Source organism: Gracilinanus agilis, chromosome 6, assembly GCF_016433145.1.
Source record: "Gracilinanus agilis isolate LMUSP501 chromosome 6, AgileGrace, whole genome shotgun sequence".
NCBI classification, from domain to species: domain Eukaryota; kingdom Metazoa; phylum Chordata; class Mammalia; order Didelphimorphia; family Didelphidae; genus Gracilinanus; species Gracilinanus agilis.
The window spans coordinates 33,142,857-33,158,222 of NC_058135.1; the positions used below are offsets into that span (position 1 = coordinate 33,142,857).

General features: G+C 38.3%; 1 protein-coding gene across 7 annotated transcripts in view; it reads right to left on the reverse strand.

Moving 5' to 3' along the window:
• Window positions 1-15,366, reverse strand: part of RUFY3 (RUN and FYVE domain containing 3) — a 147,453-nt gene that overhangs the window by 77,550 nt on the left and 54,537 nt on the right. The window contains exon 2 of one of the 7 annotated variants that reach the window (XM_044682261.1): window positions 14,463-14,516. The exons of 5 other annotated variants lie outside the window; for them this stretch is intronic. In XM_044682261.1, the coding sequence (XP_044538196.1) occupies window positions 14,463-14,516 (54 nt within the window). Of the gene's footprint in view, window positions 1-2,815; window positions 2,830-14,462; window positions 14,517-15,366 lie in introns of all 7 variants that reach the window. One more of the 7 variants, XM_044682264.1, reaches the window with a different exon arrangement.

Consider the following 15,366-nt stretch of genomic DNA (forward strand, 5'->3'; position numbering starts at 1 on the left):
TGGGACATTAATGCATTGCTGGTGGAGTTGTGAAATGATACAACCATTCTGGCTGGCAATATGGAACTATGCTCAAAGGGCTATAAAAGAATGCCTGCCCTTTGATCCAGCCATACCATTGTTGGGTTTGTACCCCAAAGAGATCATAGATAAACAGACTTGCACGAAAATATTCATAGCTGCGCTTTTTGTGGTGGCAAAGAACTGGAAAAGGAGGGTATGTCCTTCAATTGGGGAATGGCTGAACAAATTGTGGTATATGCTGGTGATGGAATACTATTGTGCTCAAAGGAATAATAAACTAGAGGAGTTCCATTGTGAGCTGGAAAGACCTCCAGGAACTGATGCAGAGCAAAAAGAGCAGAGCCAGAAGAACACTGTACATAGAGACTGATATACTGTGGTAAAATCGAATGCAATGGACTTCTGTACCAGCAGAAAGCAATGACACAGGACAGCTCTGAGGGATTTATGGTAAAGAACGCTACCCACATTCAGAGGAAGCACTGCAGGAGAGGAAACATATAAGAAAAACAAATGCTTGAACACATGGGCTGAGGAGGACATGATTGGGGATGTAGACTCGAAACTACCACACCAATGCAACTATCAACAATTTGGAAATAGGTATTGATCAAGGACACATGTTAAAACCAGTGGAAATGTGCATCGACCATGGGTGGGGGGAGAAGGGGGGGGGAGGGTGAATAATTAATAAATGTTTAAAAAATTTAAAAAAACCGATATGGCACTGGCTAGAGACAGAAGGGAGGATTAGTGGAATAGACTTAGGGGTAAATGACATCAGCAAGACAGTGTATGATAAACCCAAAGAGCCCAACTTTTGGGACATGAATCCACTATTTGACAAAAACTGCTGGGAAATTTGGAAAACAATATGGGAGAGATTAGGTTTAGATCAACATCTCACACCCTACACCAAGATAAATTCTGAATGGGTGAATGACTTGAATATAAAGAGGGAAACTATAAATAAGTTAAGTGAACACAAAATATTATACTTGTCAGATCTCTGGGAAAGGAAAGATTTTAAAACCAAGCAAGAGTAAGAGAAAATTACAAAATGTAAATTAAATGATTTTGATTATATTAAACAAAAGCTTTAGTACAAACAAAAACAATGTAGCCAAAATCAGAAGGGAAATAACAAATTGGGAAAAAATCTTTATAACAAAAAACTCTGACAGGGGTCTAATTACTCAAATATACAAGGAGTTAAACCAATTGTATAAAAAAAATCAAGCCATTCCCCAATTGATAAATGCGCAAGAGACATGAATAGTCAATTTTCAGGTAAAGAAATCAAAAGTATCAATAAGCACATGAGAAAGTGTTCTAAATCTCTAATAATTAGAGAAATGCAAATCAAAACAACTCTGAGGTATCACCTCACACCTGGCAGATTGGCTAAAATGATAGCAGGGGAGAGTAATGAATGCTGGAGGGGATTGTGGCAAAATTGGGACATTAATGCATTGCTGGTGGAGTTGTGAACTGATCCAACCATTCTGGCTGGCAATTTGGAACTATGCTCAAAGGACTATAAAAGAATGCCTGCCCTTTGATCCAGCCATACCATTGTTGGGTTTGTACCCCAAAGAGATCATAGATAAACAGATTTGTACGAAAATATTTATAGCCGTGCTTTTTGTGGTGGCAAAAAACTGGAAAAGGAGGGTATGTCCTTCAATTGGGGAATGGCTGAACAAATTGTGGTATATGCTGGTGATGGAATACTATTGTGCTCAAAGGAATAATAAACTGGAGGAATTCCATGTGAACTGGAAAGAACTCCAGGAATTGATGCAGAGCAAAAGGAGCAGAGCCAGAAGAACATTGTACACAGAGACTGATACACTGTGGTAAAATCGAATATTTGACTTCTGTATTAGCAGCAATGCAATGGCCCAAGACAATTCTGAGGGACTTGTGGAAAAGAACGCTACCCATGTTCAGAGGAAGAACTACAGGAGTGGAAAAAGAAGAAAAACAACTGCTAAAACACATTGGTTGAGGCGGACATGACTGGGGATGTAGACTGGAAACTACCACACCAATGCAACTATCAACAATTTGGAAATAGGTTTTGATCAATGACGTGTTAAAACCAGTGGAAATACGCATCAGCCATGGGGGTTTGGGGGTGGAGCTTGGGAGGTGAAGGGGAAAGTAAGAGCATGAATTATGTAAGCATGTTAACTTTTCTAAAAAATAAATATTAATAAATATTTTTAAAAATGTCTTGCAGAACATTAATTCCAAATTCTCTAGATTCTTCCATTAGGGGTTGGTTTATTTTCCAATTTGATGTTCAACATAATTCAGATTCAGGAGTTCAAATGAAAGGAACGGGAGGCTCAGGATTTCCCATTACTCATGTTGTTTTAAGCCACACTCCATATACCTAGCTCTCGTTGCATTAAATCAAACAGATTAAGTAAGCTTTCCAAACCCAAACTGATCATGATTGAGTATTTCTGAACTGGCTGGTTGGTGCATCAAAGAGCCTGATAAAAGTTAACCATTTACAAGTCACCAAACAGTAATAAAAAGAGCACTTACTGACACTTTAAATGTTAATGCCCTCCAACAAGAGTCTCCCAACTTTTCATGATTGTTAAAAAATGATCATCGTCCCAGGATTCGAGACTTTGGGCAGTTATCCAGGCCAGCCTTCTCATTTCCCAGATGAGTAAACCAACACCCAGAGAGGAGATAACATGCAGTGTCAGAGATAGGCTTCAAACTGAGGTTCTTTGGCTCCAAAATCAGCCCCCTTTCCCCTATATTCTACAGTGCCTTCCTCTTCTGAAATGCTGGAGGTGAAAAGGGGCCTGGGACAGAGTCAGAGTAGTGAGGAATTGGGAGAGGTAGAGGGAAAGCTTACGCTTGCTTGATAGAGATTATTCATTTAAATCAACAAAACGAGTGGATGGGATTTAAAATGAAAGAGTCAGATTTGGGGTAGGAGCACTGCATGATGGGTAGCAAGGTGGAGAGAGTGCCAGGCCTGGAGCCAAGATGACTCATCTCTCCAAATCCAGCCTCGGATGATTACTATGTGAAATCCTTACTTTTCTTTGCCTCAGTTTCCTCACCTGTAAAATGAGCCAGAGTATTTAACAGGAAAACATCATATGGGGTCATGAAGAGTCATACATGACTGAATATGGCCTAACATTGGATGTGACAATGTTATGTACTCTGTGGATGAAAATTCCACTATTCAGTCACCATGAACAAGGCACAAGTGCAAAGCTGTTTAACGTAATTAACCCGCCTTGAGAAAAATAGCAAGCAGCTTGAGTGAGACATGATGAGACAAGTTGGCATAGAATTTGGCAGCATCCCTCATGTCATTCCTCCTAAATAGAGCATAATTAGATAAATTTTGAATAAGAGATGTACCCAAAGGGTATTCTTATTAAATGTGTCAGCTTTGGAAAGACTACTCCAAGTGGAATGGGACATATTTGGCCTGAAGAGGGTAAGACTGGGCTCTGACTACCCTCCAATCAGAGGGAGCTCAGGACTGGAGGGAGAGATGAGGTTGGAGTTCCAGGACAGATGAGATCTTGAAGGATTAAATAGCTTCTGAGAGGGGAATGCATAGCAAAAACAATAGTCTGGGGGGAAATGAAGAAATGGCAGGCCCAGACATCCTCCTTAATTGAAAGTTGTAGGAAGAACTCACTGCTCTGCCCTCCTAAAAACATCACTCACACACCCCAAACTCTCTCAACGGACAATATCAAATAATGGGTACATTCCCATTTGTTTCTAAGGTTTCTATTACCAAAGGCCTACAAACAACTCTGACCAAAATATATTATAAGAGGATACTGGCTTTGCTTTGGTATGATTACTCTCACCTGCACTTAGTGCTTCTGTGGCTTCAAAGCTAGAAGGCATCTACTTACAGCTTCCTTGGAAGGTTGTAAAAGAAGAGAGTTATAAAGGAAATCATGCAGGAAATAATAATAATATTTATTTGGTATTTACTATATGCTGAGTACTTTGTATTTTTAGCTCATTTTATGCTTACAACAACCTGGGGAGGCAGGTGCTATTATGATCCCCATTTTCCAGATGAGGAAACTGAGGCAAACTGAGGTTAAGTGAGAGATTTTACCAGAAGCCTCAGAGGGAAAAAGAGTAAAAGTAGTCAGTGACTCCCTCCCTCCCTATTCCTGAACACTGAAGCAGCCATGTGTGATCTTAAATAACCATGACAGACAGTCTATGGTCTAATCAAGTTATGTATCCAAGCCATAACATGGAACCTACCAAGACTTATAAAACAGATAACTGCCCTCACTTCTAGGAATTAATTCACAGGAGCAGGACTGAATCAGCCTAAAGGAAATGAACAGCACTGCCAGCAATTATGAACTCTTGGGGAAAGAACCTGAAGGCCTGAGGGGGTACTGGTTTTAATTCTTTCCTTGCTACCCAGCAACTGACGCTTACTTAGTATTGATTCTAAGGCAAAAGGTAAGGGTTAAAAAAAAAAAAAGTAGTGACTGCAAATGGGATTATAATTTCTGAACCATAATCTAAAATATTGGGATGAAAATAATACACTATATAGACTGGAGATTGGCAGTTCCATAGATAGTATAGCCAACATAGCACTTTACAAATTATGTCATTTCATCCTCACAACAATCCTGGGGAGGTTGTTGCTATTATTATCCCCATTTCACAGTGGAGAAAACTAAGGCAAACAAGGATTAAGTGACTTGCCCAGGGTGACCCATCTGGAGGCCCAAGGCAGGATTTGAGCTCAGGTCCGCCTGCCTCTAAAACTAGCTCTCTATTCACTTTGCTACATAGCTTCTTCCTCTTTTTCTGTTCTTTGTATAAGGAAACATCCGTGTGTGCTATCAAGGTCATAATAAAAAAGAGAAAACTTCAATTAAGAATAGAGATGATAGATTCTTGGCCAGAAATGGGTCACAACTAACAAAGGCTCGTAAGACCATATTTGCCAAGTGTCTTGTAAACTTAATGAAAATGGCTTTAAACTAAAATGGATGGGAGAGGGAGAAAACTGCTTATATAGATCACCCAAGCTAGGATTTCCAAAATTAATACTTGACATAGAAGTCAACCCAGGAGGGATGAGAACTGCCTAAGGATGAAAATTTAAAGACAGGAAGGAAACAATTTCACTCAAAACAAAATGGGATATTTCTCTTATCAATGAAATTCACCATGAACTTAACTCATTAAGGAATTTAAGACTGTAAAAAGAAACATCCAAAATATGGAAGCAAAGCCACATAAACAAATCCTAGGAAAATATTATCAGGAACGCCAAAGATCAGAATGTGCTGGCAAAGGAAGCTAAGCTAACAAAAAGTGGCGTTTTAGTTGTATTGGCATAAAAGGGAGGATCAAGGAAGATATAAGACCATTCTTGGATTAGATGGGATAACTAAAATCTGAGAGAAGGCAGAGCTGCTCAGTTATTGTTCATTTTCTTTGCTAAGGAGAATGCCCTTCCATGCTAGAAATGACAAGATAGAAATGACTAAATTGGAAATTAATACCCAAGCCAAGAGGCCAGGGAGCTCCTACTTGCCCCTGATGAATTCAGGTCACCTGGCCTTGATAAATTCCATCTCTGTGGTTGCTTAGTCAGTAATCTTTGAAAGAGCATGCAGAATAGAAAAACCATGAGGCTGAAGGAGGGTAAATGTTATCCTGATTTTTCAGAACAGGGAAAAGAAAGGATCCTACCAATGAGTTTGACTTTGATTACTTGTTAAAATTCTGAAATGGTTCATTAAAAGAAATGTTTCAGAACCAGGAGAACATTGTACACAGAGACGGATACACTGTGGTATACGTTGAATGTAATGGACTTCTCTACTACCAGCAATGCAATGGATCCAGGACAATTCTAAGGGACTTTATGAGAAAGAACACTATTCACACCCAGAGGAAGAACTGTGGGAGCAGAAACACAGAAGAAAAACAACTGCTTGATCACATGGGTAGATGGGGTTATGATTGGGAATGTAAACTCTGATCACCCGAGTGCAAATATTAATAATATGGAAATAGGTCTTGATTGATGACACATGTAAAACCCAGTGGAATTGCGTGTCAGCTATTGGGGGGGAAGGGGAGAGAAGAGCATGAATCTTGTAACCACGGAAAAATACCCTAAATTAATTAATTAATTAAAGATTTCCAAAAAAAAAAAAAGAAAAGAAAGAAAAAAATGTTTCATCTTCTGAGTTAAATGTGTAAAGATGTAGAAGCTATAATCACTGTAACAAAGATAAAAAAAAAGGTACCCTGATGAAACAATAATTTAGAAGACTACCAAAAAGGAATAGCTATAGGCTCCACCATCTAGTCCAGGGGGCTTGTAAGAGGCCCAAGACCAGTATAATCTGTAACATTTGACTGGGTTTCTCTGGGCACAAAAGAGGTGATGGTACCACTTTCTTTGTGCAAAGAGGAGGACTCAGAGACACAATGAGGTCAGCACCCTTTGTGGGCCAACAGGAGAGGAGGCAAAATCCAGAACCAGGAGCGGGCCTCACCTGGTCCTAGTCATCACATGCAGAAATATAATGGCAGCCAAAATTCAGATTTAAAAGGAGACAGGCCAAATGAGGGCCTGCACAATTTCATCCAAGAGTGAAAGGAGTAGAAGAGTTAAAGAATATTCTTTACAAAAATATAATAGGTCAGCTGGGTAGCTCAATGGATTGAGAGCCAGGCCTAGAGATGGGAAGCCCTGGGTTCAAATCAAGCCGCATACACTTCTTAGCTGTATGACCCTGGGCAAGTCACTTAACCCCCATTGCCTAGCCCAGCGATGGGCAAACTTTTCAAAGAGGGAGCCAAAGGAAAGGAAATGCTCATCTGTCAGTCTGTTTCAAAAGCAACTCTTTCAAAGTTTCATTGTATTGTATCCTACTCATTGTATTCGTTAGATTAGGAATAATGTTGCAGGGCCCCATAGAACATTTCAGTCCCCCCCCCAACATCTGGCCCGAGGGCCATAGTTTGCCCATCACTGGCCTAGCACTTACTGCTCTTCTGCCTTGGAATCAATATACAGACCTGATTCTAAGAAGGAAAGTAGTGGTTTTATGTGTGTGTGTGTATACATATATATAATAACATACACATGAAAACAAATAATTGAGATAATAATTGTGCAATATTGGGTCATTTCAATATGATAAAAATAATTCTACCATGCAGACTTAGAGCCATGCCAAACTACCAGAGGACTACTCTATAGAACTATAAAGATAGCAACAAAATTCATCTGGAGAAATAAACAGTGCTAAAAAAAAAACAACTCAAGTTAAAAATGTAAAATGGAGAGAAAGAGAAGGGACCTAACAGTACCAGATCTCAAACAACATTACAAAACAGTATTCATCAAAACTATTTAGTACTAGCTTTCCTTCTATTCTTTAAAACAGAAAAGCTGATCAGTGGAACAGATTAGCTACATAAGACTCAGAACCAACCAAGCATGGTAGCACACTCTCGAAAACACTGACAAATCTTTGAGCTCATCAATTTCAGTTTTCACTTAAGAGAAAGGCCATCCTCTATTTGTGCCTGTCCAAACTGTAGGACTCTTGCCAATGGCCCCCCCAAATCTGCATATTCCATATTAATATACTTATCAAGGAGGCTTTGATTTATACAGATGAGATGTATAGATGAGAAAAGAGGTATAAGTGATTAATTATTGAAGTTCTTTCAGTCACATTATTTTAAATCAGGTCTGAGATTTTCTGATGCCTTTGATATCTTCCTCTCAGTAAGATCCTTTTTGTTAATCAGTCCTTCAACGTCCTCATAATTTTATTACCTCTAGCTTTGATCTCCATCCATATATTTTGTTGCTGTCCAGTCACTGAGTTGTATCCAACTCTTCATGACTCCGTGGACATGCCAGGCCCTTCTATCTTCCACCATCTCTCGAAGGTTGTCCAAATTCCTGGTCATTGTTTCCATGACACTATCTATCCATCTCAACTTCTGCCCTCCCATTCTTTTGCCTTCAACTTTTCCCAACATCAAGGTATTTTCCAATGAGTCCTGGCCAAAACGTGTGTATGTGTGCATGTATACTTGGTAGTATACAGCTATTCTTTCCATCTTTTTTTTTCACAAACTCAATACAACAAAGACCATGATATCAAGGTTGAACAGTGGTGCCTCCACCATGCTAAATAGAGAAATTTATGAAAGTGATTTTTGCAAATCTTTTCTACTTTTCTTCTATCTGTAGTCCTCTTTTCATTCTTGAATGTCCATGGAATGAAATTAAGTGGCTATGTTGACATGCTTTCTTTAAGCTAGTTTTACCCTCTACTGTTTCTCAATACTTTATTTGAAATGCTACTGTCCACAATAGTCCACCTTCCTTCTAAGAGTTTACAAATGAGTTTATGTTGTCACTTAATGTTGCCATTGGCAGTCCTCTTTCTCCATTTGGCAAGTAAGTCAGATGTTTGCTGATCAAGATGTTTTCTGGGCTCTTGGTTCCTTGGATGAAATTAATATAGTCAATGGAATTGTCATTTCTGTTGTCCATTTCTCATTTTAAAATTTCACCTCATTTTTATTTCTACTTGTTTTTCATTCATTCTGATTTTAATTCTGATGAGTCAATGGTCTAATCATACTCAAGGACAATTCCAACATTAGTAATAAGCCTGAGATGTGATGGAGGGTGGGAGAGAATTTTGAATTCAAAATTTAGAAAAATGAATGCTAAAAAGAATTTTAAAAATTAACAACAAGCTTTTCCATATCTGTCAAAAAACAACCAATTTTGTTTTTTATGGTGTTACTTTGTACTTGCTATATTCAGCACTAACCAATCCTAAAGAGTTAATGAAAATCATGAAGTTTCTGTATTCCCTATAAGTCTTTGGTCTCCATATTCCCAGAAGTCTTTGGTCTCCATTCCTTTTTTTCTTGAACCATAAGCTTTTTTTAAAACCCTTACCTTCTATCTTAGAATCAATACTGTGTATATTGGTTGCAAAGCTTAAGAGAAGTAAGGGCTAAGCAACTGGAGTTAAGTGACTTTTCCATGATCACACATCTAGAAAGTGTCTGAGGCTACATTTGAATCAGGACCTCCCATCTCCAGGCCTTGTTCTCTGTTCTATGAGCCACTTCACTGTTTCCTGAGGACCTCCTACAAGAGGCACACAGTCAGTTGATGAATTTTTCTTGACCACAGTGACCCATAAATATGTGTTTTTTTAAAATATCTTTGTCCTGTGTGGTCTTTGGGCCACAAGTTCATTAATCTCTAAAGATATAGTTGTATCATAGCACAAAGGGGACAGAGAGTGATAAGAGTCACATTTTAAAAAATACATCTCCTCATTCTTATTTTTTCCCACCTCAGCAATGAGGTCATCAACACTCAAAGACTACATTAATTTTAGCCTGGAGATTTCTTTAAAATTCTTCATAGGATTATCATTTCATCCTCAGCAACAGCTGCTAGAATGTAAGCTACAATTATTTTCATTGAAGGTATTTTTGAAAATAGGTGATGACCAAATATCCTATGAGATGATATTATTTGTGAACTTCTGGGGAGGCAATAAAACACACTGCCAAATCTTTTGCTTCTTTCAAATGTACTTGTTGGTTTTCCATCCACTTAGCTCCAATTTCCATCCATTTTCCTTTTTTTATGCTGGTCTCATTAATAACAAAAATGTCAAGATGGATATGATTTGGTATCTCCAGCAATACTCATTTTGAGTGGTCACTGGACAGAGTGATTTTTAGAGTGATTGTCTAACAACCATGTGATGCTTATCACCCTCTGCCCCTTCATGCCATGAAACTACCACAACTATAGGGGCTAAATGACATGTGACTCAAAGACCACACAGGACAAAAATATTTTTTTAAAATGTGTTTCATGAGTCACTGTGGTCAAGAGAAATTCATCAACTGAGTAGCTAACCAGTGATATGCCTCTTTGTAGGAGGTCCTCAGGAAACAGAATCAGAATATTATCAGGGATCTACATAAAAAGCCTTCCCAGAATGGTAGAACATAATAGAACCTATTCTCTATTAGATACAGCCTTCCAAGAACTAAGGTCATCATATCATGATAAGGAAACAAAGTAGGACTTTGTGAATAGATGATAGAGCACCTTAGGACACCAAATGGTAATGGATGAATTTTTTTGACAAAAACTGCTGGGAAAAAGGGAAAGCAATTAACATATCGTCCAATATACAATAAAAGGCTCCAAAAGGATATATCTAGATGTAAAGTCATATCATAAAGAAATAAAATATGATCTAGATGTAAAGTCACATCATAAAGAAATAATATAAAAGATCATATCAAAAATAATTTTATGACAACAGATGGAAAAGACAAATGACAGAAAAGATCATAAAAAATAAATCAGATAGTTTTGAATACGTAAAAATGAAATGCTTTTGTAGAAGCAAAATCAATAATTAAAGAGTTAAAAGAGAAACTGAATATGGGAGGAAAAACTCTGTAGCAAGTTTCTCTGACAAAAGTTTGATAGAAACAGAAAATCATACTTTTGGAGGGACTCAAGGACAATATTATTCATGGAGATTAGAGGTGGTATTATAAACCTTCTACAAAGCACTTTGGAACTATGCCCTAAATCTCACATACCCTATGTCACTTCTAAGCCTATATCCCAAAGAGAATGAACACAAAAATACAGAACCAATACATACACAAATATTCACAGCAATACTTTTTGTTTATATACAGAACAAAAAACAATTTGGGTGTCCCTCTATTATAGAAGGACAAACAATATACAACAGAATATTTTTGTGGCATGCAAAATGACAAAAGGAATGAATTTAAAGAAAACTGCGAAAACTTTTAGGAATTAATACAGAGTGAAATGAACACAAAAAAGAAACCCATGTACACAGTATGCAAATAAAAATAACTAATGGAGTCCCAGTTTTATATACAATCCTTCTGTGCTTTTACTCTCTCTATATATATGAAAACATTCATATCATTTCTTTTTAAACTCTCTTTTTTTAAACCCTTACCTTCCATCTTGGAGTCAATACTGTGTATTGGCTCCAAGGCAGAAGAGCGGTAAGGGTAGGCAATGGAGGTCAAGTGACTTGCCCAGGGTCACACAGCTGGGAAGTGTCTGAGGTCAAATTTGAACCTAGGCCTGGCTCTCAATCCACTGAGCTACCCAGCTGCCCCCTCTTTTTAAACTCTTGCCTTCTGTCTTAGTAGTAATGCCAAGTCAGAACAGTGGCAAGAGCTAGGCAAGGGCTAGGGGTTAAATGACTTGCCCAGAGTCACACAACTAGGAAGTGTCTAAGGCCACATTTGAACCCAGGTCCTCTTGACTCCAGGTGTGGCACTCTATTATTCACTGTGCTACCAAGCTGCCCTGAAATACTAATTTCTTAAGTTCATACTTATTTAAGAAGAAAAAAAAATGAGTTGGTGAAAATCTATAAGCAGTGATTACAGAGAACCACAATGGTTTCATAATGAACAGGTCACACATGTCATGTTTTGCCCAACTGTACATGTTCTGGGTGGTGAAGGGGGTTGTTTTTCTTGTTTTCTCTCTGGTAGGAAGAAGGAAAATGTGAAAGGGAGAAAATGCAGACATGAAAATAAAATTTAATTTTTAAAAAGATAATCAGATTATGTCAGACAAACCTCATTGCCTTTTTTTTTTGACAAGATTACTCAACCAGTAGAAGAGGATAAATCTATGAATCCAATTTGCCTAGATTTTTACAAAGCATTTGAAAATACATTATTCTTGTGACAAAGATGGAGCACTGTGGACTAGACAATATTCCAATGAAATGGATTCAACGTTAGTTGAAAAGCCAGTCTCAGGCATCACCATGGATGGGGTCACTGTCAAAATGGCAGGTTTCTGGTAGTTTACACCAGATTTGTACTTTGCTATGTTTTCTTTACATTTTTAATCTGTGCCTTGGAGAAAGGCATAGGTACCATGCTCATTATATGTTGATGTGACACAAAGGGGAGAAGGTTACCTGACATATTGGATGATAGGAACCCAGGCAATCTGGAATATTGGTCCAATTCTACAAAGATGAAATGCAATGGGGCTTTGAATGTAAAAAAAACAAAAAACAAAAAAAAACCAATTTGGCCAATACAAGATGAGGAAAGCATGGTTATACAAGCAGTTTTTTTTTTGTTTTTGTTTTAATAAACAAATCAATACTCTGTATTGGTTCCAAGCCAGAAGAGTGGTAAGAGCTAGGCAATGGGGGTGGGGAGGGAGGGTCATCAAGTGACTTGTCCAGGGTCACAAAGCTAGGAAATGTCTGAGGCCACATTTGAACCTAGGACCTCCCATTTCTAGGCCTGGTTCTCAACCCACTGCACCCAACTGCCCCCCTCAATTTTTAATGAAGAGAGATAGTGGGTTAGTCCTCCTTATACATTTTCAAGCAGGGGTAAATGGGCAATTGCTGAGTATTTTACAGTCAGGATCCCTTTTGTGCCGGAGTTGGACTAGATTAGCCACTGACCAATGTGTCTTGTAACTCTCAAAGTCTGGGAAGTGTCCATCTCCCTCCACCCTTTTTTTGAAGATGAGGAAACTGAAGCCCTCAAACAGTTAAATTACTTGCCCAAGATTATATAACCAGGAAATGGTAGAACTGAGGACCTGGGACCTCCAAATCCAAGCCTTTTCCACTGTATCACATAACCTACTTTGGTGATTTGTACATGCACTGACCTTTTGCAACTGCGTGAAAAGCAAGGAAAAACCATTCCAAATGTTTCAACATTTAGAAATATTCTTTTGGCTTTTTAGAGAATCTTTTTTAAAACAACTTTTTCTATTAAAGCAATTTTGAACACTGTTTATTACATTAAAGCAAGAGATTATAAACTTGCAGAAAAAAATCTATCCTATTTTGCCTTTATGAAACATGGTCACTTTAGCATGTCATAAGAGAAAAGATCTCAAGAAGAAAAAAAAAAAAAAAACTCGGAAAGTTTCTGCCATGAGTGAAGAGGGGCAGTGCTGAGCCCTGTGGTTCACAGAGATATATGGTTCAATAGGACATTCAGCTAAATTGGGTCTAGATCTAGTCTTCGTACTGTGTGACCAAACAGTTTTGGAGAGCCTAATACCATTGGGAGCTTACAGTCTAGAGAAGAAGACAATGCTAACCCCCTAGGTAACTAGGACATATTACTCAGTTGGGAGACAGCAATAATAGCAAGAACAATAGCTAACATTTATACAGTTTTACATTATTTCATTGGATCCTCATAGCAATCCTTTGAAGTGGGCAATGCTATTATCACCAGCAGAGCTAGCCCAGGGTGATAGAGCTAGGGAATTTCTGAAGCAGGATTTAAACTTGGATCTTAATAACTCCAAGACAAGGGCTTTCTCCAAAAAGCCACCTAATTTACTCATCTAAATGCTTCCAGAAAGAAGAGATCTCCATGGCCTATTTCAGGGACAAATGGTTTAATGGAGGAAATGGAACTTAGGATGGATCTCAAAAGATGGCTAGGATGTGATGGGGGTAGGGAAATAGGAAGGCATGCCAGATGAGGCCAATAGCACAGATGAGACAGATGATGGCAATGAGCACTGCACGTGTGAAAAGACCAGCTTGATTGGAGCAGAGGATTTGGGCTGAGGCTGCTGAGGCTGCCAAGGCTGCCAAGGCAGAGGGATTTCCCCTTTTCTATGCAAAGGGTGGAGTTGAACTCCAGGTATCTTGTTTCTCTTTCTTTCTTAAGGTCTTGACAGAAATCTTAGGGTCTTGACCAGAAATTAAATTTCCAAATCTACAGTGTTTTGAGTTCCCCTCGAAATGCCATCTAAATGCCAAGATTTAAATTTCTTAAGGACAAAGCCTTCTTCCATTGTCTTTGTCTTGTTCATACTAAACTAACCATTTATGTGCCTTGCATATATAAATATCTGTCTGAGCTGCTTGATAAAAAATGGGATTTAACCTGGACAATGAACAAATTTACAAACTGGGCTAGAAGGGAGCTCCAGAGGTCTAACCTTACTTTGGAAGTGGAGGAAAAATTACTTCCCCAACTTCATACACAGGAGGAGAAAGGGGGTAGAGAAAAATTGGAAGGAGAGGGTTTTATCTTGGGTTCCTAAGGCAATATGCTTTTCAGATGGAATTTTGGCATTAATTCAAAAAGAGATGCTTCCCGGAGGCTTTGTAGCCTCATTAGGAAGCAGGAGCCCAAAGACAAGACCTAGCAAATTAGGTAAGAACCCTGTGACCCAATCAGGCCGGTATGTGTTAACAGTTCCACTGCCACAAGAAGCAACACCTAAGGTAGGGGATGCCCTCCACTAGAAAAATGAGAACAACGGCTGAAAAGATGTTGGCTGTGGCACGCACCTTCTGGATCGCCACGTATTTGCTCCACCAACTCTGTCAAATCCTCCCAAGAGTCTTTGCAAACGGCAAAAAGAAAGGAAAAGAAAGATAAAATGTCATGCAAGCTGGGATCCAAAGAAAATAGCTTTAAAGGAAAAAAATGTCAAAGCCTCAAACTGAAAACTGAAACTTGGAGATTTCTAGAACTCAAAATCCATTCTGGGCCCCAATCACAAATCATTCCTGCAAAGGACTGAGAAGTCAGATAGATCCAGCAACTTAGCTTATTAGACGTGTATATTCTCCATCTGAGATAAACATTTTTAATTCAAGGGTTAACAAAAGAAAGGCTGCGTATTTCCCCTAAAAAGAAAAGCCCAAAGAGACCACTAAGTTCTGTTCATTGGGTATAATATTGTCCTATTCATTTAGAAGCATAGGATAGCTTAACCTTGACCTTCAGGCTGCTCAGGTATACCCGGGATGAGGGAAAATGTGGACAACTCAGTTGGGGTGCTTAGTCCCAGCAATGAAAAAATGGAAAACCCCAAACCATTCCCCAAAAACCCGCATGGCTCCCTACCTTTTCCCCACCGAGGCAAAAACAATAACAGAAAAGACATGTCTTGGAGGCAAAATGATGACTTTATCATCAATTGGCCTACTTTGAAGTATCATATATTAATTACTATGTAATGTATACTATGTTACATATAACATTGATACATAATATAATAATCAAGTGAAATATTTATAAAAGTTCTTAGCACAGTAATCGGCACATAGTAGGCTATCTAGGAACTGATTTTTTTTTCTTTTCTCTAATTCATCATTCTTTCAGCCAAAGACCAGTCTTCAGTTACTCTTTTTTTTTTTTTTTTTTTTTTTTTTTTTTTTTTTTTTTTTTTTTTAACCCTTGTACTTC